General features: G+C 45.3%; 1 protein-coding gene across 1 annotated transcript in view; it reads left to right on the top strand.

Annotated features, from left to right (window-relative positions):
* MB21D2 (Mab-21 domain containing 2) overlaps positions 1-24,474 on the top strand; it is a 60,261-nt gene extending 35,787 nt beyond the window's left edge. The window contains exon 2 of the mRNA XM_032698345.1: positions 20,822-24,474. Within this exon, the coding sequence (XP_032554236.1) occupies positions 20,822-22,086 (1,265 nt within the window). The 3' untranslated portion in view covers positions 22,087-24,474. The remainder of the gene's footprint in view (positions 1-20,821) is intronic.
* Positions 24,475-24,792: the final 318 nt, after the last annotated feature.

The raw sequence follows: 24,792 nt of genomic DNA, 5'->3' as shown, positions 1-24,792 counted from the left end.
GGTAGCTAGTAAGGCTGCTGTGAGATAGCTTTATTTGAGGTGGAAGAGGGGTGGAAGTGGCAGATTTCTCCCTCTTAGTTTCTCCCAGCCTCTGAAGAAAGAAACAGAGAAGGTAGAAATTGTTATTGCTGAAGGCAGAGGCAAATAAAAAAGGAACTTTTATTGCTCTAGAGACCTGTCCTCTACTAGGACTGGGAGGAAACATGCAGCAGGAGCTAGAGAACTGCATCCATAGAGTGAAACTCTTTGCATGCCCTTCGGCTACATCTTTCATTAAGAAGCGCCTGCCAGCCCTCTGCTGAGCATGGATCTCGACCCACCTGTCTGGTCTTGTGCTCTCTCTGCATAGAGGCTTCTGCTTTCATCTGTTTCTAGGTTAAATATTGCCACCTGAAATATGCAGTTCCCAGAGGAGACTCAGTCAATGTTAGTGAAAGGCTGGGATCTGTTTCTTTGCATTTTGGGTTGAATATAAAATCAATGTAGGAGAGTGTGGGGGAGGCTGAGCCATGGCACTAGGAGGAGCACAGCACTCTTTGGTGACCTCTGCATTGCCTCCAGAGCATCCTTTTTGTATGTAAAATTATGAACTCTGGGACTCGGTTATGCTGCCAACTTCATTTTGGTTTTCTCCTCTGCCTCTGAGGCTGTATTTTAGCTGAAGCAGAGCTAGCAGGCAGTTACCCTGAGAGCTCTACCTTGGAGACGTGCTACCCTAGATAATAACATAGTTTTTACCAAACTGTTGTTTGAAAGAAGTCTCCTTGACAACTAAGTTTCTTGGCAGGGATTTGTTATCTCTGGATGGAAGCTAAACAGAACCTGGAAGGTAACCAAATGCCAGGAGCTGGCCTATCTGCTATGTCTGACATCTTCAATGGCAGAGGCAGAGGGGGGTCTGGCCACATCCAGAAATAGTGAGAGAGTGAGGCTCTGGGCTCCCTGTGTGCATGTAGATGGGGCAGGGGAAGGAAAAATGAGTGGTCTCAGGGACCATTGCATTCAAAACCTTGTCTTGTCACAGGCTGTGAGCCCCTGAGGGAACCCTTTGTGAGGGGTCTGAAGGGTGGAAGGTTCTGGGCTCTGGTGCTGAGCTGCTGTGCCCCTGATGCATCAGATGAGTGCTGAAAAAGGCCAGGACTTGGACAGATGGAGTAACGGAGATTGGAGGCGGGGGAGCCTGGCCTTGTGCCAGCCTGTGGAGTGGTGGGGGCAGATCACAGAAGAGGAGCTGGAGGGGGGGTTACAGGAGGATAATCCTCAAGCAGCATGAAGGCTGCAGCTGTTGGTGTTAGAGCATGGCTTGCAGAGGTTTTCTGCTGCTATGCTGTGGGTATCAGCAGAAGTCTGCCAGCCCTGAGAGCTGGGTGAAGTGGGGTGCTGACAGGCTTGTGCCCTTCCTTTGGTCAGTGTCCCAGGGGATGTTCTGGGACATTCAGCTGAAGGTGGAGGAGCCTGGAGGTGTGCAGAGCCCTGGGCAGAGCCTCACCTCGCCTGGCATGTCTGGGGCTGTGAGAGCTATGGCAGTAGCTGGAAGGGAAGGCAGGAGCTGGCATTTGGATATGCTGATGTGTGTCGTGTTAGAATAACTGCTGAACTCAGCTTGAATTTCTGTCCCTCTTTGCTCCAAGTCACAGTACTCTGCCCTGTCAGAATGCTTCTTCCAGGTGCCCCAGTGCAGCAAGCAGGGCACTCTGATGGGAAGGATTAACTCAGGCTGAGCAGGGAAGCAAGCAAGGAGCCCAGCAGTAAAGCTGGTGAGCAAGTGAGGGCTCTTTAGGCTCCTGGAAGCCGCTTGCTACTGTCCCTGGCAGAGGCACCCGAATTGTGCTGCACTGCAGGACCTGGCAGGAAGGCAGTGGAGTAGAGCCTTTCTTCTCTGCTCACTGTGGCGTTTCTAACTTTTCCAGTACAAGTGTACATTGCTGCTGTTTTGCTTTGAGTCTGAAGAGAGTTTGGCTGCATGGAAGAACTTTGAAGGGGATGATAGAAAATCCATCAGAGTTTTTGATGTGAAAGTGGGCACCTAGAAGATCACAGCAAGGCAAGGACCATTAGGTGCTGAGTAAAGATGCACTGCATTCCTGCACTCCACAGAAGGAAGGTCTCTGTCTTGAAAAGAATATACCCTTATCTTTGCCATCTCTAGTGCTGCAGGCAGATCCCTTTTTGGAGAGTTTTTTTCTGGGACATCACTGTCCCAGGGAATAATACATGAGATCCTTCTGTCCCTTTCCTAGCAGTGCCATCTCTCCACATCTCTATATGAGATCCAGTGTGTTTTACTTTCTGTTATTTTATTCAATAAATTTATAGAGAGAGCTGATGCCAGACATCCAAAGGGAACCTCAGAGAGAAGAGCAATGAACTGGTTTGCTAAACTTGAGGCACTCAGAAGCTCAGTTGGACTCTAAACTGAAAAGCTCTTGATGTATTTTTATTTCTGTTCTGTTTTCTTCAGCTTTTTGGGTGAGCCTCATCTCCTTCATGGTATTTTTGGTTATTTGCAGCTGTGATGGGTAGGAATTGCTCATTTCTTTCATAAATTTAAGCTGAGACTTTTGTCCCATCTTAAGACTCTAGAAGCTGGGGTCTTCAGAAAAAGACAGAAGACAGGTAAGAAAGAATTGGTTATATGGCCAAATGCTGAATATTGAACACTTACCAGGCACTTCCAGCACATCTTTGCCAAAGGCCTGGACCTTAATGCAATGCAAACACTTGTCGGTGGCTCTGGATTTGGAGGTTTTGAGAAGAACAGGTCTGTAGGTGTCTGGTACATGGAGGTGATGGATGAGAATGGATCTTGTGTGTCATAGCCAAAAATGGTTTGTAACAGAACATAACAGTTATTTCTGTCCAGCTGGCAGGGACTATTGAGAACTGCTGTCTCAAAAGTGCAGATAGGTCTCCATTTTCCTCTCTCTGTTCACTGGGAAGTTTGAGATCTGGCTCTGACAGCAATTTAGTGCGAAAGCTGTCTAAGCCCAGCCGCAGCCCTGCTTGTTCTCATTCTGCAACTTAGGATGTGCCGGAGCAGGCACATCAAATAGTTACAAAGGGTGTGAATAAGCCCTGGGAAAGAGCAAGCAGGCAGCTTGGTTTATATTTCCTTCCCTGTGTTTGTGTGAGTCACAGAGCTGGCGGCAGTCCTGCTTTCCCCTCGCAGAGAGCAGAAATAAGTGCATAAGAGCCCCACACTAATTTGCTGAAAATAGCCAAAAGCCAGGCTCTTAAGATACTCAGAAGAGATTGCAACTCCTCAGTTTATCGATTCTTTTTCTCCCTGCTTCAAGTTAACAGCTTTTAAAAGACAGTAAAATTGGAAGAGCATGAATGCTGCCGGCAGTGTGTGGCTGGCTGTCCCAGCCTGTGCCTGGTTGGTGTGTGTGTGACCTTGCAGGGTGACCACAGGGCAGTCAGTGGAGTGGTGTGTGAAGATACACATTTGAAGGAACAGAGAAGAGGTAAAATATGTCTTCCCCTGTTACCCTGGAGGCTGCTGGCATGCCATGCCACTGCCATGGCAGCAGAGGGGCTGGCTCTCCACCATCACACACCAACTCTGCCCTGAGCAGTCAGGGGCCAAGGGGGTTTACACCAGAGCTGGTGCAAGGCTCTAGCAGTTGGACCATGCCCCTGCCATTCTCCAGTGCAGGGGGCAAAATACTATCTGAGTGCCTTGCAATGATGCCAACTCATAATTGCATTTTTTTGGTGTGTTTTTAAACAAGAGTGATTTTAAATTTCATGCTGTCGTTAAAACTCCAGCTTCTGAGCCAGTAGATGATGCTGTGAGAATCCCAGCTTTGTTTCTGAGCAGGGGAAGGAAGTCAAGAAGGCAGTCTGACAGCTTGTAGCTTGGGAGCAAGTAATGGACCCCATGTTCCTTCCGTGTTTCCATGGGCCAACTCCGTGTTCCAGGTTTTGAACATAAGGGTTGGCAGAGAAGCCTCTGATCTAGCTGACTTGTTGGGAAAAGCAGGAAAGGTGCTTCAGCTTGCAGGGGACACAAGGCTTGCACGATGGTTACGTATTCAGATGAGCTCAGCTGAGCCAGAAGGGGAAAAAGGTGAGAGAGGCTGCTCTCACTTGAGCCACTGGTGTGGGGAGTGCAGCTGTGGTTTGGGCCTCACTGAACCAGGGCTGTTTATGTGCTGAGCATCTCAAGCAGGCAAGAGAACCATCCATCTCCCAGCATTCGTCCTTCATGCAATCAAGCAATTGCTCTTTAGCAACCCAGATTCCCCCAAAGCCCAATGCTGCATTTCCTCCCTGCCTTAAGTGGCCTTTGCTTTACATATTTCCACATCTGTTTCTTCTGTTACACAAACTCTGGTTTCAGGCCTCTGAGCTGAAGTACTGTGGGCTTTCAAAAGCATGACTCTGAATTGCAGTCTCTGCCTCCTCTCTGCTGCATGCCCAGCTCATCTTACTCTTGGCAGAGTGAGCAACAAAATCAAGGAGCTCTAGTGAGTGTTGCTGTTCAGTGCTTAAAACCCGAATGTGTCTGCCACAATTTTGCTTTAAACCTAGACCACATTCCATTGGATTCAATAATTATTCCTCATGAAATCTGCAAGCTTTGTAACCATGTGAGGGCTCTGTTTGCTACTTCATTCACTTTTCCTGCTTCCTCTGCTATTTTCTGGATGTGCTCCAGGTCCTCAGGACCTTTGACTTTCCTGCTACCCTCACTTCCCCAAAGGAGAGGATTTCCTCCCGTGGTCTTTAAACGAGCCCTCCACCCAGCCCCCTTGCAACAAGAGATCTGCCCCTCACAGTGACTGCTGGGGCTGGGCAGACATGCCCTACACACCATCCCTTTCAACTGGAGTGGAATAGGAAAATGAGTATGCAGATTTAGAGTTATCCATCCACCTCCCTGTTATCCAGACTCCTGACTGAAGATGGGTTATGGGGGGAGCAAGAACATGACAGGACATTCTGCATCCTGCCCTGGAGCATCGGTGTGCTGTCTGGGAATTATGTTTCAATACTTGGAAATCAATTCTGGAGCTTGAAATGGGCTTGCTGGTGGGTTGTATCCCAGCAGTATCTCCTATGACAGTGTCTGAGCAGTGCTCGCAGGGTGGGGAGTGTTCTGGAGTGGAGAAATATGTGTTTGTGTCATCCATTAAGGTTTGTGCTGCCTTACAGCTACTGTGTGGGTGTGACAATAGCTATTTAAATGCAGCTTCAGAGGTGTCTGTAGGAGATATCCAGCCCCCCTGGGAGCTGATGCTGTTGCTGGGCACGGTGCTGTAGTGCGTGCAGTGGCAGCATTACTAACACAGTGCTTGTGGTAGCTAGTTTGCTATTTCTGCAGACTCAAAGGATGCTTGGTTTTGTTCCTTTGATGCTCCCTCATCCCAGATGTGTTATACACTGCCAGATGTTCATAACTGTCTGTTAGGGCAAACACATCTGAGGCTGCATTAAATGCACCCACTTCCCACTCTTTGTTCCTTTGCTGGTCCATAACTCAGCTGACACATGGGAAGTTGGTTGGATTTTGGTATTACAGGTGGAGTCATGCTGTAACCTCCTACCTCTTCTGCAGCTCACAGCACATCTACATTATTCACAGAAGAGGGTCTCTATCTTGAATCTCTGAGGAGTTACACTGACAAAATAGGCATAAAATTTCCTTGAATAAGATGCTTTTTTTGGTTTCCTTTCTCTCTGCTGTTTAGGTGCATTTTAAATTTATTTAGTTCACAAATTTTATACATGCAAACATGAACTTACAAGAACACTGTTTTTGTTGTTTCTTTCTTAATGCTTTCTCCTCCTCCCTCATCTCTGGGTAGACTCTCCATTTATTGCCTTGAAGCAGTTCCAAAACCCCAGTTCTGCTCTTCAAATACACATGGGTGTATGTGCATTCCTAGATGATCCCCTTTGCATTTAATTTTGAATGCTTCTAGATTACTTTTGTTGTATTCACTCTGTTCTGAGGATGAAAATAAAACAGGGAAATTGATTAGTTAGATGTTGGTTTCACCTTTAGTCCGACTCTGGAGGGTTCTGTCCTTAAAGCGAAGTCTCTGCTTCTATTGAACACAGGAACAGCTCCTGTGCAGGCATGTGATTGCTGTGAGTTTGCTTGCTTTTCAATGAAGAAATAGGAAATCTAAATTTTGAACTAAATTTACCTGCAATGACTCATCCAGAGCACTGCTATATTCATAACTTAGCAAAATACGTAAGCAGTAAATTCTTGACAGTGCTTCTATAAACAGCAATTGTTCTGCTTTGAAGCTGTGGTGCTCAATGCCTGCTGAGTTGTGCTGCTGTGCAAAGTGGCATAAATACTCCAAGAGAAACAAACAACACAAAAGGAACCCTGTACAGATGGCTCGGACAAAATGCTGGCCTTTCCCTTCAGCCGTCACAAGCTGGAAATCTGGCATTAAATAGGATTTGTAGACAGGTTTGGTGTCTATCTTCTGGCTTATCCCCTCTTAAAGATGTGTGTGTCTCTACGTTGTTTGCTACCAGAGAACTTCTGGCATACACCAGATGCAGCAAATGTGGGTTGGTAGCTGGTAGCATGGCTCCTTCCTCTCTCACCAATAATTGTGTCAGAGCTGGCTTCCTCTTCACTGTAAACCCTAGCAGGTGGCGGGGAAAGATGTTTGTGTGCCTGCATGAGGCTCTTTCCCCACAGCAGTGGGAAAACATTCCCGTTAAGTCCTGCCGGGATCCGGGTCTCCCTGCGCTCCCTGATCCCGGTGCACTCCTGCCATCTGCTGGCGGAACAGAGCACTGCACGCACCAGTTTTCCGGGAGTTTTCGCAGCTGTGGGATCTCCTACACGGAAGGACAATGACCGTGCCCATAGCCAGGCGGAATGTTTCCTCTCTTCGTGTTAAGGTGACTGAGTAACCGACAGTAAAGTTTGAAGTAAGATTTGAAGCTCGATATGATGATCTAAAGGACCAGCAGCAAAACAGAATGTGGGAAAGCACAGAGATATTTTAGCAGCACCGTGATTTCATAAGACATCTTTCTGGGAAGGGGTAAAATGCTGCTTCTTCCTCAACCACAGAGTTCTGTGGAATATTTCTTGCTTAATTGCTGAGTGTTCACAATGAAATTTGAGGAAGGAAGCTGTGGTTTAGCAACCAATTTTAATTTACAGGGTCCTCCTAGTGGTGCCCCTGTCTATAGGCAGAGGATGCCAGTGACACGTCTGAGCACAACCAAATGTTGTCTTTTTGGGAATCGGCATACTTTTGCCCTCCTCTGGGCTATGCCTGTAGATAAACCTGGCTGATGTCTGAGCTTAGCAAGGAAGTGCCCCAAATCCCATTCAGCATGACACCTTCCATCCCTGGTGGGGACAGAAATCTGAAAGGTCTTTTTGCACTCCTCCCAGTGGGTTGTTTGTGAGCCAGGGAGAGCAGAGGAACGTGTATTTGGGTAGAAGAGCTCTTGGCCCAGCTGTCATACAAGGCAGGTCTATGTGGGCACAAATAGAACAACCCCAGCCAGCCCCTTCCTCAGGTGCAGCCAGGAACAAACAAGTAGGATTGTGCTCAGGTATCTTCTGGGTACGAGGTGTACATCAGCTTTGTCTGACTTCAGGGATGAACATCCGTGTTACAGGACCAGCTCACACCCTCATATTTCAACTTCTACCTCATGCAATTAATTCTGCAGACTGTGTTAGCAAATTTAGGAGGTCTATAATCTTCTTTCTTTGTCTGTTAATCACAGGGTAGGGACCAGCTGTCAGTGGGAAACTAGCAAGGATTGTGTTAATCGTTGCTTTCTGTGTAGCAGGACTGTATTCAAACAATATCCATCCCCATTGTGCTGGGAAGTGTTTCCATGGAAGGGATAGCAAGCCTTGCAGGAGCTGAGAATCCATGGGAAAATTTTACAAGGTATTTTCACAGCAACGTCTATAAAATACAGGTGATATTTCTAATTACTGAATTAATATGAAGGATCTGTGTTCTCCATGTGCCTGCCTCTTCTAAGCATAATTTCTGTATCAGCATTTGTGAACAAAGCTTTTTAGCATATTTCATTAATGCTACAGATATATTAGAGAATCTGTAGGATTAAAATTCATGATTATGAACTATGTAAGACAATAAAGAAAGTAATTTAATTTTTGAAAGAAACTTCAAATGCAACAGACCTGCTATGAAAATTCTACCTGTACACTGTGGTTTTCCTTAAGGCTTATTTCTGGAGTGATGTGAGGTTCTCTGTTAAATGAAGTAGAGAGTAAATAGAGCATTTCTTGTTCTCATATTCTCAGGGGAAAGCTAAGCGAACTAACTGAATTTACTGTATTGTTGAGCTTGAATTTTGAGCGATAGCTGCCTTTCCTTTGTCCTTCTTGCAATAATGTCTGGAAAAAAAATGAAACTGGGAAGGCATTGCTGTGATTTCACGGCCTGTCTCTTCATGTATGTTTGGGCTGGGGACACTGCTTCCTAAAACTTGGGAGGATTGGTGAATGGGATTCTGTTCGTCTGAGCTTTCAGAGTCAGCAAGGTGAAGCAGCCCTGATAGGAGATGAGAACTGAAGAATGAGCTTTGATTGTCATCAGCTTTCCATTACAAGAGACTCGGAGATACTACTTCACAAGGTCTTTTGCATAAGTTTGTGACAGTTCTCTGGACCCAAATCTTGCTTATGTCCATATTCCACTAGATTTTTAGATGAGGCATTACTTCGGGATAGGCTATTGGAGGGGATGGCTTCCTGGAACATTCTTTGTGAATTTTCTATTTGATCAGCAACAATTTTACTTTCTCTTCTCTCCTTCACCTCACAATGTAGCTGTCATCCTGATGAGCTGAGAGATCACCAGGCCTGCTTTAAATAAATATGTGTGTGAGGCTTTATTTCATTCCAGGTAAGAACAAAAAGGCTTTGCAACAAATGTGACTGGTCCCCTGGAATTTCTCCCAAGTGAGGAGAGCAGGCAAAATGGGATGAAAGAACTGTGCAAAGGGCATTTCAAGCCCTGTTTCTGGTAACAGAGAAGTGCTGTCTGTCCTGCAGGGATAAGAAATCCTTGACAGCTGCTGGGGCCGTGGGCTTGATGCTCAATGAAGATCAAATCCACACAGTGCTTCCTGTTACACTCTTTAACAGATGACGGTGCTCAGCTGCACATAAATGACTATAAAATCTGAAAATTTGGGACTGACAATCACCATTAGAAACTTCTACTGGCTTTTGTGTGCTGTCAGATATGATCTCTGCAAGGTGAAGCTGGGGTAGGACAGTAGGAGCAATGGGACATGGACAGGCAAGTTTGGAGGGCTTAGGTTTTCCTCTGCCTGTTTCCCAGTGAAAGCGGGAAGGAATGCCTTTGAAATTTCTGCCAGGTGTTTCCATTCATTTCAGAGAAGCTGCTCTGTTTTCTGCCAACAGCAAATTTGGCCTGCAACAACTTCTCCTGGTGATGTGGATGAAGAGGAATTCTGCATGAATGTCAAAGCCGACCGGCACTTTTCATACAGCTGATGCTGTGCATGGGGCCTTGACAGAAGTATTTCATATAGGTGACTTGATCCAGCTCCACGTGGCTTTGCCAGTATTCTTGGTGGGTGGGAAATTGGTTAGTACTGCGGAAAAACTTGCTCTTCATGATCTCAGAAACAGCTGTGTTGTTTAAGCCTTTTCATTTCAGCACTCTCTGACAATGATCTGCATCCCCTGCCTCATTTTGCTAGTCCAATCCATGCTCATGTGGAAGGACAGAGAAAAATGATATTGTGTTTCTGGCATTGACTGTCTCAGGTGTATTTGGCCTATCTGTCTTGGCTTCTCCCAGTGTTTGGATACAGGATTTGTCAAAGGGGCTGGGTTAGGTCTGTACGAATTGAGTCCAGTGAATTCTGGGGGCTGGAGAGAGGATTCGCTTCATGTTTTCAGAAAAGCTTCTGAAGGCACCTGCTTTCCTTCTGTACTCATAGAACAGATTTCCCGTGTCCAGCACTCTTCTGTTGCTTGGCTGGTTTTCTGGAATCATCCTTCATTCCCTCTTTTTCTGATCTGTCCCATGGTATAAACCTAAATGGATTTAGTCATTGGTGGGTGAAGAGAATGAAAGTGATTGAAGGGGATGCCATTCCAATCCTGTCATTGACCCCAGGAACCAAGTTTGATTGATTTTTAGAGAAAGTCAAGAACATTAGGTGAATTACAGCTGTGGTTATTCATCAGCCTTCTGATGGCTGTTAGTTGCCATGTATACTCCACATGTAAGTTTAGTGAAGAATTGTTGAGTCAAGGACAAATCTCCTGCTGCTCTGCAGTGAGGTAGAGCTGTTAGTACAGAATAGGCAGGTGCTGAGGATGGGCAATGTTAGTTCAGGCCCAGTTCATAAGGAATAGCGCTGTGATTTGCTCTGGCTGTGACTTATCTTTGTAGAAAACAGCTGCTAAAGAAACAGAAAGCAAGCTGGTAATTTAGCAGCTGGGGAGAGAATTTCTGGGGTGTTGGATAACTGTAAGCAGGAGGCTTGGCAGAACAACTCAAAGTGCATTTACAGTGGAGGCTCTTGTGTTATTTAGAGGATATGAGGGTGTGGTGGCACTCCTCTGGACACAGTTCTCTGCCTGGCACCAGAACATAAAGTGGTGTAGCAACTTAGCCCTTTCAGGGTGGGCAAAGAGATACTAGACAGTAACTGAGAACAGAAAACCATCCCAGAGAAGCCCAAAGGGCTTTTGCAACCTTGGAGTCAAGTTCTACCTGATATGTACTCATGTCCCTCTGGCTGACTGGAGCAAGAGGAGAATTTGTTCCCAGGTCTGGAAGGGAATGGCTTTGCTCATCACTGGAGAGCTGCCACGTGTTTTCTGTGAGAGGCACCTGGCGCTGACTAGTCAGATTGGGATGAGAGTTTGAGGGAGGCTCGGGACTTTGTTCTCCTATGTAGCCTCCAAAACCTTACCCTGTCCTACTTCTACTGTTCTTTTCCAGTGTCAGCAACATCCTTTGTAAAGTGATGGGATTGGTGTTGACTTTTTCAAGGGGAATATCCTGAAGGTGAAATTAAATTTTGGGGAGGAAGACTCCATTACATTGCGCAAACCTGCAGTGGAGTGGGGCTAATTTAGCAAGCAAGGCTGCTGAAGTGTTTCCCAGAGGACTGGGAAGACATCCACCCAGAAGTCACCTTGTCATGTGCCATGGAGTTTTACATGGAGTGTAGCAGTACAGTGGCCCATGCAAATGCAGAGAAGGACAGTAAGCTATACAAAGTTCAAATAAGCTGTCCCTTTCAACATGGAAGAAAGATGACTGATGGAGTCATGTAAAATCTTCAGTGATCTGCAGAAGGTACCGTGGTTAGGTAGGTTTCTTCGTCTCCTAGCAAGCCAGCAAAATGAAGTCCTTTTGATACAACATGTGCTTTGTGAAAGACAGTGCTGCAAGGCACTGACTATAACAAAAATATAACTGATTTAGAAAGCAATGAGAGACATTCTCAGCAGATAAGTCTGTCGGTGCTGTTAAAACTGCAAATACTGTGTCTGGTTTGGGAAATCGCAAAGCCAGAGACGGCTTGAAGATTGCAGAGGGAAAATTATTATGCTGTATTTTCCTCACTCTTATGTTCTTCCCCTGAAAGCACTTAGCAGAAGTTGTCTGAGACGGGATTCTAGGGTAGGTAGACGTGTTATGTATCTCACTGAGGTTGTTGTGCTCTTGTAAAGATCTCAGTAACAATGAAAGGACTAGGAAAACAAGGGCAGAACAGCCTCTCCTGCAAGGAGCTGCATGTTTGCATTCAAGATGCTCAACCTGGTTTGTGCCCACTGCTGTTACCTTGTAAGCAGATCCAAGAGAGGAATCCTGGTGAGTCTCCCTCAATGTAACATTGTGCTGAATACTTGGCAGTGCTCTGTGAGGGTGTGAGCAGAAATGGCCCATCTAGACCCTGTGTAGCCCTTGCCTCCCAGAGGGTGGAACTGTTAAAGCAATCTGTACCCTGGCATATTTTGTCTCTGGGATTGCAGTTCCAGGGTAGATGGCATCTTGTGCCATTTCCAAAGGGAATTTTATGTCTTATGCACACTTGAAAATATGGACACCGTATGGACACAGTGTACAGTGTTAAGCAGGGTGTAGCAGCAAGCTGTTCTTATAAGTATCCTTTCTGCCTCTCTTCCTTCTGTTCTGCTTGTCAGCTGCTCTCAGACCTCATCACCCGTATTCTTCAGACTCTAGAGCACCTCTTTGACTTGCACTTCATTTTCTATGTAGCCTTTGAGCTTTCATCACTCTTAACCTTAGTTTGGCTAATGTGACTCTGAAGTAAGTCCACTGGATAAGCAGACTGGCAGGCTGGAAACCCAGCATCGTTTTGGAACATGACTGTCAAACTCTTCCTGGCCCAAAGCAGAGGTACACAGGAGTGAAGGGGGGACTCCCTCTGAAAATGCTGGTTCCAGCTCTGGAAGCAATCTAGTCCTGCTTTTGTGGTCTCTGAGACCTGACTGGTTTAGCCAAGCAGGTCACTACAGTACCACTGCTGCTGGTTTTGGTGCCAGGGTGGGTTTGGGTGTTTGTGACAGCATCACTCTTTGCTGTACAGGCTCACCCTTTCAATCTGGGCTCTTTCTTTTTTTTTTTTTTTTTCCCCTTTTTTCTGCTTGCACCATGAAACACCCATCTCCCGTTGGCAAACAGGATTTCAGCTAGGTGGGTGGCTTCCACCAGGACGCATGAGAACTGGGAAAAAAACTGGGACACTACTTTTAAGATTGTTTTTAAAGAAGACTTTGGAGAAAGAAGTTGATTTCTTTTACGAGGGGGTGCTGTCTCCCTGCAGTGTGTTCTGTCACCATGTCACAAGATTTCTAAAAGGAGCAGAATTAGTAGGACACTGGTGTATCACTCTGCAAGGAGCAGCTTCCTTCACTTACCTCCCATATTTGACTAAACTGATATCACAGGATTCAGTCTCCCCACTCTTCTCCCACCCCCTGCCTGCTTCCGCCAGCAGTCCTCTCCAAATGTGCTTTGTAACTAAAGACTCCCCTAAAGAGCTGACTCTTTCAGTTCTTCTGCGTAACAAAAACCTGTGCTGCTCATAAATAGATTTGCAATTACTGAAGGAAACAGAAGAATCTGTGCAGTCCAGATGTATCAGAGTGGCCTCCCATCTTGTCTTAAAGAAGCCTCTGAAATTCAATATGCATTGCTTGGGCATAGCTGGGAGACCTCTGCAGAGATCTTTGAGCAGCATTCCTATTCTGCAGGATCTGCTGTTTGCGGCAGAATTGTCGAGGAACTGCAGAGTCCCTGTCTAGTGTCTTTACAGAAAGTGACAAAAGCTTTTTGGTTTTTGACTAGCCTGAGGTTTCATGTATTTGTTATAGCAGTGAAGAATAAGAATTGCCTGGCCAGTGTGGAAGATCCTGAGCTTACAAATTGGTTCTCTGCTAATAGCATCTGGTGTGTGATTAGTGCTGTCTGAGCAATTCCAAGCACTTTCTGATCATCCAGGAGGTCAGGCTTCCTTAGCTTTTGGGGCTTACAAGATGGTAATGATTTCATATAGAAGAAAAAAAGGCATTCCCAAGGATATGCATCAAACTGGGTAGACTTGGGAGGAAAAAATCAAGAGCCCTGCTATGCTGGGTCCTGTGGAAGGATTAAGCAGAAGAAAAGAGGGAGGCAGTGGTATATGTGGATGATCCCTAGCTTTCCCTAGAAAAGAGATCACATGTATAAGGAAGAACCCTTCTATATGTCTTTTCTTTCCTTTCTCCCTTCTGTCAGGGAGCACAAGGGGGGCATACACCCAGCACAGTGCTTTTTGTCCACCCTAGTAAAATGAATAGGCACTACCCCAACCTTTGACAGCAAGTACGTCAACTCCTTGCAAACCTGGGTGGACTCAGCTTGGCTTAGATCCTGAGCTCAGGCTCTACATCCCCACAAAGTGTGATTAGTTTCACAGTGACACATTTCTGCACGTCCCAGAAAACATGCCTGGAGCTGGGGCATGCAGGGTCACAGGGCAAGCTTCCCTACAAGGGCTCTGGGCTGCTTCTTGCTGAAAGCGCTGAACCAATGAGAGCAAATCACATCTGTTGAATCAAAAGCAATTTGTAGCACTGTCTCCTCAGAAATGTTTGCTTCCTGGAACCATTCTGGAGGCCTTCCCTGTGTGGGAGTTCACTTGCCCAGAGCCTTGGCTGCGTCTATGGAGGAATTTAAACATACAGCCCTATAAATGTCAGTGGGGACTTCCTGATTGCTTTTATCAGGGGTGGCCACCCATATTTCTTCCCCCTTGCTGGGGTTGCAATAGGAGCAGCATTATGCTCACTTTCTTTCAATATGATTACTAAAAAAACGTTGGTTAAGATAATAGTCAGGTCTGTGCAAGACTGGCTACAAGTGATGCTAGAGCACAAGCTAATGGTTTGAAGAGGACACACTTGAAATGTAAGGTCAGCCAATGATCAGTGCCAGAACACCACATCATGGCTATCGATTGAGGAGATGATCATCCAAACCTCTTGTTTTGTGGAGATCAAGTCACCTGCAAAGAAAGAAAAGGGGGAAGAAGGTATCAATGAGAATGCCAGCTCAGGTATTGTGTTTCTCTAGAGAAAATCTCAGTTTTAATTCTGTAGGCTTTCTCTTGGTGCATGAGGGAGAGAGAGAAGCTGGGAGAAGGACATTTGTAATTTTTTCCAATTCTCCTTTCCCTCCCTTCTGTCCAGGTGGATGTGTTGAAGTGTGTAAAGCATCTGTGTCCTAGTTCTTGTGATCCCTCACAGACAGCACTCTGCCTACACTGAATTCACAGTGCTTTGGGTCTTTGAGCAGGGTACTCTTTGAGAGGGTACTCTGGCACTTCAGAACTCCAGTGTGGGGCTGAAGGGCAGGTACCAGGCATGTTTATTTTGTGCTGCAGCTATTTTTAACATCTGATGTTACACAGACTTGTGTAACATCTCAGATTAGATGTCAAAGTCAAGAGGTGAGCAGAGCAGTAGCAAACATCACCTCTGCTTGCTGAATTGCACAGCACAGCTGCCTGAGGGCTGCAGCCAGCCCCTCACTGTTAGCATGCAGTCTTTTCCTCCTGGAGAGAAGAGGCAAGCTCCTGGCTTATCCACAGATAAGCTTGTGCATATTGTTTACACATGTCCAGGGATCATTGTGCCCCTAAAGGTCTTTGGCAGCTTGTCCACAGTATTTTTTATGGTTCACTTGCCTCCTGTGCAGGTAATGTATAGAATACATTTGTGATCTTAAGAAGCTGAAGATGATCTGTGAGGGACCAAGATAGCTTTCTGGGCTGGGTTGCAAACCCTTCCTGACACAGAAAGTCTGTAAGGACTCATGGTCCCAGCAGCTTACAGGAAGCCCTGCAGGCTGTGCAGAAGGAGTGGGTGATGCAGGGGGCAGGGAAGAAAATTGAGGCTGTGCCCTGAGTGGACTGCCTCCTCGCCAGCAGGGTGATGTGGAACACAATCAAGGCTACTGCAGACGCTGAGGTCTAAATTGGAGACCAGGAGCAGTGCAGAGCTAGCGCCTGGGTCTGGCTTGACTCCCAGAAGAACTCCCGTGATAGGCTTCTTCTGTGTGCAAAGTTCTGCAGATTCTCATTTGTGGAGCCTCTCTGAGCATCCCACTGCTTGTTTGCCCTCTCTCTTGTTCCCATGCAGCAGAAGTCTCCCTGAATTCAGCGATTGCCCTGAATGTCACCCCATTCAGTTTGGTGAGACCAAGTTAGACTAACAGAACAACAGCATCTTTTTTTGCTTATGTTTCCTTTTGGTCACAATGGTTGCCTATCTAAGGCATCAGGAAGGAAGACTTCAATAAGGAACCCAGAGTTAGGAAATGCATATGTTATAAATAAGCTTTTATGTAATTTTTTTCTTGTGGTCAGTTTCTTCAAAGACAAATCTGTGTTCATCCTTATTTACACAAAGCTAGTCATGAAATAGTAGCAGATCTCAACACACACTGCAATGGTCCTGAAATCAGTTCATCTGAAATTCTGTAATTTCCAAAGATAGAGAGCATCTTTGCATTGCTTTTTTGCCTTTTTTTTTTTTTTTTTTAATGGGAAGAATAGTCTGTGTCATCTGTGCCAGTCACAGTTCATTCAAGGATGTGTCCCAAATGTAGGTGTTATATAAAAGTAAAATTTCTTTTCTCTGTCTTTATTCTCATTGTGTCACAGTGCTTGGAGTAGGAATAAATCCTTTTTTCCTGACACTGAAGAAGCAACAATGGAATGAAATTCTGTTGGTAAAACTCAGTTGCTCACCTGTGTTACTCTGAATTGATGGCCAACCATCAAGCTTGGCCTGCAGGTGCTGCTCCTGCTTCTCACATTCCCTGCCTTTCTCATGATTGTAAGCATACTTAGCTGTTAGGATGCCAAATTTAATAGCTTGGGAAGGTCCTAGACTAAGTTACAACTCTAGGAAAACAGAAGTCCTTTAAGGTGCTTTGGATGAAAGTGGTAACTGAACACCAGTCTCTTACTTAGAAAAATACCAGCTTTGCCAAACAACCTTTTCAAAAGAACGTGTCACACAAGGTGCAACTGCAAATTATGTGTTTTGCCTGGTAGCAGCAGCAGGCTTCTTAAGTATCTGTGAACCTACTTTGATGCCATGAGAGCTGGTCCTTCACCTAAAATAATTTTTTTTGTGTTTGACCCTACAAATTCTGGGTTTGGTTATTACAGACAATTTCATGGGACTTCTATAAATTTCATAAGGTTGTCTGTAACCTCTGTTCCCTCCTCCTCCCAGGTGGTCCTGGTACTGAGATGGAAAGAACTCAAATGGCCCAGTGGTGCTATTATCTTAAGTACTTGGGTCAAGTACCAATCTTGATATTTTTCCTTTTTTGTGTTTGCACTTACATGCTTGCTGAACTGGAGTGCCTAATTCTGTTGTACCTTCATGTGATTCTTTCAGCTGGCATTTGGGCTCTAGAAACTTGGGATGAAAGCTTGTGCCAGGGTAGTGTATGTCATATAGTGTTGGCTAATGGGATTCCTTGAAATCCCTTCACATTTCAAATAAATTTTTCAGTAAGGGGGGGGCAGTCTGAAGACATTGCAAACCCCTAAAGCCTTAGTGAATCCTGAATTTGGCCATCTCAACTATTTATAGAACACTCTATGCCCATTCTAAATATATTTTCCTCAAGGAGACCTCAGCTCCCTGCTCCACCTCTTCATTTGGATCAGCAATGCTGTTGTGATCTGTTAGCAAAAATTCTTTCTCTAGTTCTGTGGCAGAGCTGCAGATGTTTTTGCTTTAGGCCTTGAAGGGGAAATGATATGCCAGGCAGAGCTCAAGGATTGGATTTAAACCGCAGCCAGCCAGGTAGAGAGAAATTGATGATATATTGGATCATTTCCTGTACTATTTTTTCATATTCCTCTTCTACTGGTAGTTCTAGAGTTCTGGAGAGAAAAATCAAGAGAATTATTGGCAATGTACAACACCTTTCCCTGTCAGGAGTCTTCAGCCTTGCAAACTAGGCTTAATGGTTAGCACTCAAAACATTTTCTTTCTAGAGGGAGTGTAAAGAGTGATCTGTGGGCAGAAAGCATTTTTTATTGCAAATACGCTTGAAATTGGTCTTCTCTTTTTCTTTCTCTGCTGTGGGAAAAAGTATCTTTTTGGTGGGAGTACCCACCTGACAGTACTTGGAGAGCTGTGTCTCTGGCTCTATGGGATGCTTCTTCGTGAAGTGTTTGCTACTCACCAGGAGCAGAAGTCTCTTCTTTGCTAGCTGGTATTTTGTGACCCCTCTGGCAGTACAGCAGGCAGTGCAGGTTTTGTCCAGTGCAAGTTTTGCTTTGTGTTAGTGGAGGCAGGAGTGCTATAAGATGGTATAGAACTGACATTTCAGGAGTGGCTCCTGTTCTCAATTGGCTTTGGAGGTGGGTCATGTGTGTTCACTGTTATTTTCCAGGCAGATGAACATGGGCTGTTTAGAAAGCAGGACTTGAGCCCATCTTGCTATTGGTTGAATGGGACAAGACTCATTTTGCTCCCACATAAGGTCAAAGGATCTCTTCAGGCCAGGGAGAGCAAGTCATCTTATGGTAGATTCCATAGTGGAAAATCTCTACCTTTTAGAGAAATCATATGATTTTCTTTTTCAGTTAAAGGCTCTGGCTGTACCAGAGGATAGAAGTTTTGGTGCAAAGGGCAAACTGCAGAACTTTACAGAACACTTTTCATCCTTCAAGTTTAAAAATATTTAGAAAAGTGCATACTTTATTGAGTCCTATAGGTCTGAACAGTTTCTTCTGTAGGATAGTTACATTCTGTATGCCTATCTCAGGAACAGTCCTGAGTGGAAAATTCTGGGCTCAGTGTAGAGGCAGGATTGGCCATCAGAACCCTACATATCCTGAATAGCTCTGCTGCCCCACAGTCAGGGCCAGTAGTGACTTAGGAAGTAAAAGCAATTGCTCCCTGTCTCTGTGATGTGATTGACCCAGATTCTATTTCATGGGTCTTGAACTCAACTTACAGGTGGGCTGTAAAGCACTAAGGCTGCTTGCACTGTTTCAAGGACAGGATTCAGAAGCAGCGTGTCAGTAGTGGCTGCAGAAGTCACATCAATTTAGGTACCTGTTAGAAAACCCCTTCTGGGTACAACGAAGAAGTGACTGCTACTTATTTTGCCTCTGGGATAGAGAAGCCTGTGCAAGGCTTTGCCACTCCACAATCAGGGTTACGTAGCTCACTGTGTATCTAAGCCTCAGAGAACGTTTTTGTGGTTGACAGAAGCTTTTCCTGGTTATTACCCTTTGAGGATGAACAGGGCAGCATGTGGCAAGATCGCAGAATGGGATTAGCTCAGGATTTAACAGGAAGAGTTTCTTAGCTCTCCTTCAGAGCTATTTCCTTCTCTTGCAGCCCCTGCAGCTGCATGAAATGGAAAGGGTTATGTTCTTGCCTGCCTGGCAGGAAAATCATCCCAGCTCAGTGTAGCAAAATGAACTGGGTCCAGTGCTCTTGGAAGGAATGAAACAGATAAAGTGTATTTAACAAGGAATTTCACATGAGGGTTTGCATAGTTACACTGAATATTGCCCCAAGACACATTCTACTTCACACACAGGCCTCTTCCTGCAGTCTCCTTGGCTTTTCCAAGGAATCAGTGTCTGCATAGCTTTAGATTTTGCTCTGGTCATGGCTTACCTCTGTGCCTGCAGATAGCATTTCCTTTTTCCTGTCCTATCAAGCAGGAAAGGACAGGTGAGTCTCTCCCAAAGCACTGCAGTGCCACTCAGCCTAGTGCAGCCCTTGGTGCCTTGCGGTGCTGCTGCTGCTGCACTTTGCTAGGGAGACCCACTCAGTTCAGGCAGTGAATGTGATGCCATGGGGATGCATTACCTCAGGAAATGCTCTGCAGTCCCTGGGGCTATGCCAGGATGGGTGCTTAAACTGTAGCTCTGATCAGTTTAAGTTTGTGTTTCAGTAAAAAACATTCCTAATGTGTCTGTCTGTGGTTCCTGGGCTGGCAGTGTGATTGGCAGCTTTCTGGCTCACTCCATTATGCCTCTGGCTAGTTATTCCCACTGATGTCTCTCTAAGACTGGCTTCCTTGTAGTGGAAGGTCTCCATTTGACCACCCTTGATACAAACAAGCTACATTGCCTTTCAAAAGCTCGAGTCAGTAATGCATGCCAACAGAAACTAATACGTTTGTGCTTGTAGGGAATAATGGTCTATGCCTTTTGCAGTGCTTACAACAGCTTCAGCATCTCCATTCAGAGTTGCTGGCCTTTGTTCCCTCATGGCCTGGGTGTGCTGGCTGAACTGAGGCTGGGAAGGAACCAAGAGCATTTAACCACAAGGCAAACACCAGGATTGAAACAGCCCAGACAGCAGGAGCAGACTACAGAGCATTTGAAGTGCAGAGCACAGTTTTAAACCTAATTTGAACACTGAATGAGGTGCTAATATCTCAGCTACTGTGTGGAGTCTCTTCTCAGTCTGCTGTTCGTGTTCTATGAACACAGTATAGGGGTATATATAGAATATCCAGTGAAAAATCAGCTTTGTGCAACTGGTGAGGGCAGCGCAGGGTGAAGGGAAGTGTCTGCTTTTGGTGATGAAAATAGAAATCTGTCTTCATGTCTGTGTTCTGGGGAGCTGATCAGATATTTTATGGCATGATACTGTCATTGCAGCTTGAAGAACCAATTTCAGAGCTGGCTTCTCTGAGTGCCTAGTCCCTTAACCTGTCTCCATTCGCCCATAAGAGGAGGATGCATTGCCTTTGTTCATATTGCCTTGTTAATCAGTAAATGTAAAGCAGATTGTAGAATTAGACCTGCTTGAACTAACATTTGTAGCTATTCATTTGGTGGTCCAGCTCTTTTATTATACCAGAGAGAAAATAAGAATTAATATTCTCCTTTCTTTTTGAACTGTTGGTGGAACATTTTGATACCATGGAAATAAGTGTCAATATGGTGAAAAACTGGTTTAGAAGGTGTTTAAGAAGTTAAATTTAGTCCTGGAAGTAGCTTTGCTGTGTTTTACCAGAGGCTTCGGCTTTTTTCCGTTGCTCTCAGTATGATGTTTAGGGTGGACTTCACCCATTCCCAGGAATGCAGGGAAGGCATGAGTCAGGTGGGACTAAAAGTTGTCTGAGTGCTGGGCCTGATGTATGTTTGTGTCACACAAACAATGATGGATACCTCTGGTTGCCTTTCTTTCCTGCTGGGTATGGAATGGGTTTTAATCCTGGTTAAATCCCGTATCCCAGATCTGTTTGCCTTTTTCTGAAAGGACTTCTCTTTCTGTCTTTTGCAGGCATGGTTCAGAAACTTGACCAGAAGCTGCCTGTAGCCAACGAGTATCTGCTGCTTTCAGGCGGTGTGCGGGAAGGCGTGGTGGACATTGACCTCGATGAGCTGAATGTTTATGCACGAGGCACAGACTATGACATGGACTTCACCCTGCTTGTGCCTGCGCTGAAGCTGCACGACCGCAACCAACCGGTCACGCTGGACATGCGCCACTCGGCTCTGTGCCACTCCTGGCTGAGCCTGCGTCTGTTTGATGAAGGAACCATCAGCAAATGGAAGGACTGCTGCACGATCGTGGACCATATCAATGGAGCTACCAATTACTTCTTCTCTCCAACAAAAGTGGCAGACTGGTTCTATGACTCCATTAGCATTGTCCTCTCCGAGATCCAGAAAAAGCCCCAACGAGGGATGCCCAAGGTGGAGAAGGTAGAAAAGAATGGGACTATCATATCCATCATTTTGGGAGTGGGCAGCAGCCGCATGCTGTATGACATTGTCCCTGTGGTGTCCTTCAAAGGCTGGCCTGCTGTGGCACAGAGCTGGCTGATGGAGAACCACTTCTGGGATGGGAAGATCACAGAGGAGGAAGTCATAAGTGGGTTTTACTTAGTGCCTGCATGTTCCTACAAGGGGAAGAAGGACAACGAATGGAGGTTGTCATTTGCCAGGAGTGAAGTGCAGCTGAAAAAGTGCATCTCCAGCAGCCTCATGCAAGCCTATCAGGCCTGCAAAGCTATCATCATCAAACTGCTGTCCCGCCCCAAAGCCATTAGTCCATATCACTTGCGGAGCATGATGCTGTGGGCCTGTGACAGGCTGCCAGCCAGCTACTTGGCCCAGGAGGATTACGCAGCCCATTTCCTCCTGGGTCTTATTGACGATCTCCAGCACTGCTTGGTCAACAAGATGTGCCCTAACTATTTCATCCCCCAGTGCAATATGCTGGAGCACCTCTCTGAAGAGACCGTCATGCTGCACGCACGGAAGTTGTCCTCGGTCCGCTCAGACCCTGCCGAGCACCTTCGAACTGCCATAGAACATGTCAAAGCAGCCAACCGACTGACACTTGAGCTCCAGCGGCGGGGCAGCACCACCAGCATCCCCTCCCCGCAGTCAGATGGAGGGGACACCAACCAGCCTGATGACCGATTAGCCAAAAAGTTGCAACAGCTAGTGACTGAGAACCCCGGGAAGTCCATCTCTGTCTTTATTAATCCGGATGATGTCACAAGGCCCCACTTCAGAATTGATGATAAATTTTTCTGAGCTTTCGGCGGTGTTTCTTGGGATTTTTTATTTTGTTTCTTTTTAAAAACTCTTGCAGTGTGCAGGTTTTTTTGTTTGGTTTTCCTTGATGACTTGGTCTCTTGGGTTTTACATATCCAGCGTAGATTGGATCTGTTGAGAACAATCTGAATAAATTATAAATCCTGGTTCTGCAGGACGGTGCAGATTTTGAAACAGTATATTACTATTTCATATGCTGCTTTGATTTTTTTCACCCACCCTGCCCCATTGTCTGTGAGTAGTTTCTAAAGGAGAACATGCATCATAAACACATGCCACAGTGTAATGTAACAGTTTTTTTCAAGCTTCCATAATTTATGTACATGGTTGAGCCTGGAGAAAGGACAACTCATCTTCCGTTGCTTTGGAAATTCACTTCTTTTTCCATGAGCTTCCATCACCCTAAAGAAATGAGGAGAGACTGGGTTGGAAAGCACTGCTGGTAATTTGATGAGGCCAAATCTGCTGGGCTGAAGCCCAGTTCATCTGTTCTTCATACTTCTCACACTAGGGGAGAAAGTTGACTTTAAAGATGATGCAGCATTTGGGGGAAAGAGTTGTTTCTGTTTTGATCTACTTTTTGAATGTAATTGTTCATTAATTGGACCTTGTACAGTCCAGAGAGTTGTTTCTGCTGCTTTTCCATGCGGAATAAGGTTATGGAATGTTAGTTTTAGTGTGTGTAATTATTCAAAGCCTTATTTAAATTCTATTAAAGAACATACCATTTTAAATGTAATTGCACTAATGAAATCTCTGCCATTACCTCAGTCCCACTGTTTGTGTTTCTTTCATGAATAAGCATCTGTTATTAGGTCTCAGTATTGCTGATTGCTTGAGACCCCTCAGGTCTCATGGTTTCAGGTGATTTCTTGATTGTCTCTTAACAAAAGACTCTTCTTTGTTAGCCTGGCTATGTGTGAGCAATCAGAGTTTTGCATTGGCATATTTCTTTGGATGCATATTGTGTGTTGCAGTGCATATTGCATTAATATGTATTGCATGTTGTTGAAACAGGTTTACCATTAGATAAGGATGTAATGCTAAAGCAGTGGTATGTGCAAAGTGAATCAGCCAGACCTCGAGCAAAGGAGCTACCTTGCTTCTGTAATGCATGTATTAGGCCTGATCCTTTATGGCAGTTACCATTCCGTGGACTCCTGAGGACTTTCTGACTTACCCTGGGACACGTGAGATCTTACTCTGGTCTCATGTTTGCAAAAGTTGTGTTTGTATGTAAACTTGTGGTGCAACAGTAGCCTTGAAAAACACATACGCTTTTCTTCTGTGTGTAGGATAAGATGTATGGTAACAAGGGTTAGTCTGAGCCAAAAATAATTCTAAGAGTTCAAGGATAGAGTGACTTATTGTGGCTGGCTGGCCAGTGACTGATATTTAGGCCTTAAATCAGCAATTTGGGCTTACAGATTATCCCAGAGATGCTGTTCTGATCCAAACTTGATGCATGTGTTAAAATGTGATTATTAGAGCAGGTTGAAGTATTTTTTAAATATTTGACAGACAAATGAGGTGCATATCTAGTAAATTCTAACTGATAAAAATTGTGTATGAAAAATGTGTCACTTTTTTCGCCCAGCCTTTCTGGTAAAGAAACCAGGCTGGTGGAGCAACACACCAACAGCTTTGGAAACTGCTTTATTAGATGGCAGGGAGGTTTCAATACCTGATCTAGTGCCCAAGTCACGTCTTAAAACAAACTTTGGCTCCTCCATCTCTTGGGCATATTTACAAACTTCACACCATTGCTGTAGCCAAAATGTTCACATTTACCTGAATTTACTGGTACACACTCACAAGAAGCTCTCAGAAGTTGCTGGCTAGATGGATTGGATGAGGATTTAACTTTAAAGCACAACTGGCTAGTGATCATGAGCCCCAGTGCAGCTGCAGTTATGGTCCTGGGAAGGATATGGATTGACTTCAGTGGAATCAGAACCAGGTCCTAACTGTGTGGCTATTGCCAAAGATGAGTCTCCATGTAAACCTGTGTAACCTGCCAGGGGAGGCAGGAGAAACAACTGGGAATCCTCTCTGGAAGTGCTTGGATCATGCAAATTTGCTGACACAGTCTTTTCCCCAGTCTCTGGGACTGCTGTTTATTGAGAGAAGAGTCTGGGCTTCGGGATGAAGTTTCCCGTCACCATCTGAGAAATCTGCTCAGCACAAAGCAACAGTATCCTGGCAGGCAGAGTACTTTCCTGGGAGTCCCTGCTCCTGAGATATGCAGAAACACAGCCTTCCTCATGCCAGTTCAACGTCCCAGTGACCAGCAGTTTGACTAGCCCATGCCAAGCTCTGGTGTGTGCTCCTTTTTTTGGTTTTAATTAAAAAACGTTTTGAAAAGTATCCATCTTGTTCTTCCTGCTTTGTGTGTGTTGGGGGATTTTTTGTGGGGGAGAGGAGGCTTGGCTTTTTACTGGACTGAAAAGTAATTTTCCAGGTAGGTCTGCAAGAATGTTATATCCTCTACCTGGACCATCTGTCTCCCGGGGAGGCAGAATCCTAATCTCTGGTAGGTTTATGTCCGTCTAGGATTTGTTCTCTCCACATACTATAGTTCAACTTAATGAAGGAGGCTGCCAGCCCAGAGAGGTGATGTGTGCTTTGTATATCAGAAAACACTGAAGATTTTGTTTTCTTCCTCTCCTGTGGTGCCCTCTTGCC

Source organism: Chiroxiphia lanceolata, chromosome 10, assembly GCF_009829145.1.
Source record: "Chiroxiphia lanceolata isolate bChiLan1 chromosome 10, bChiLan1.pri, whole genome shotgun sequence".
In the NCBI taxonomy this organism is placed as follows: domain Eukaryota; kingdom Metazoa; phylum Chordata; class Aves; order Passeriformes; family Pipridae; genus Chiroxiphia; species Chiroxiphia lanceolata.
This window is presented reverse-complemented; position numbering and strand designations above follow the sequence as displayed.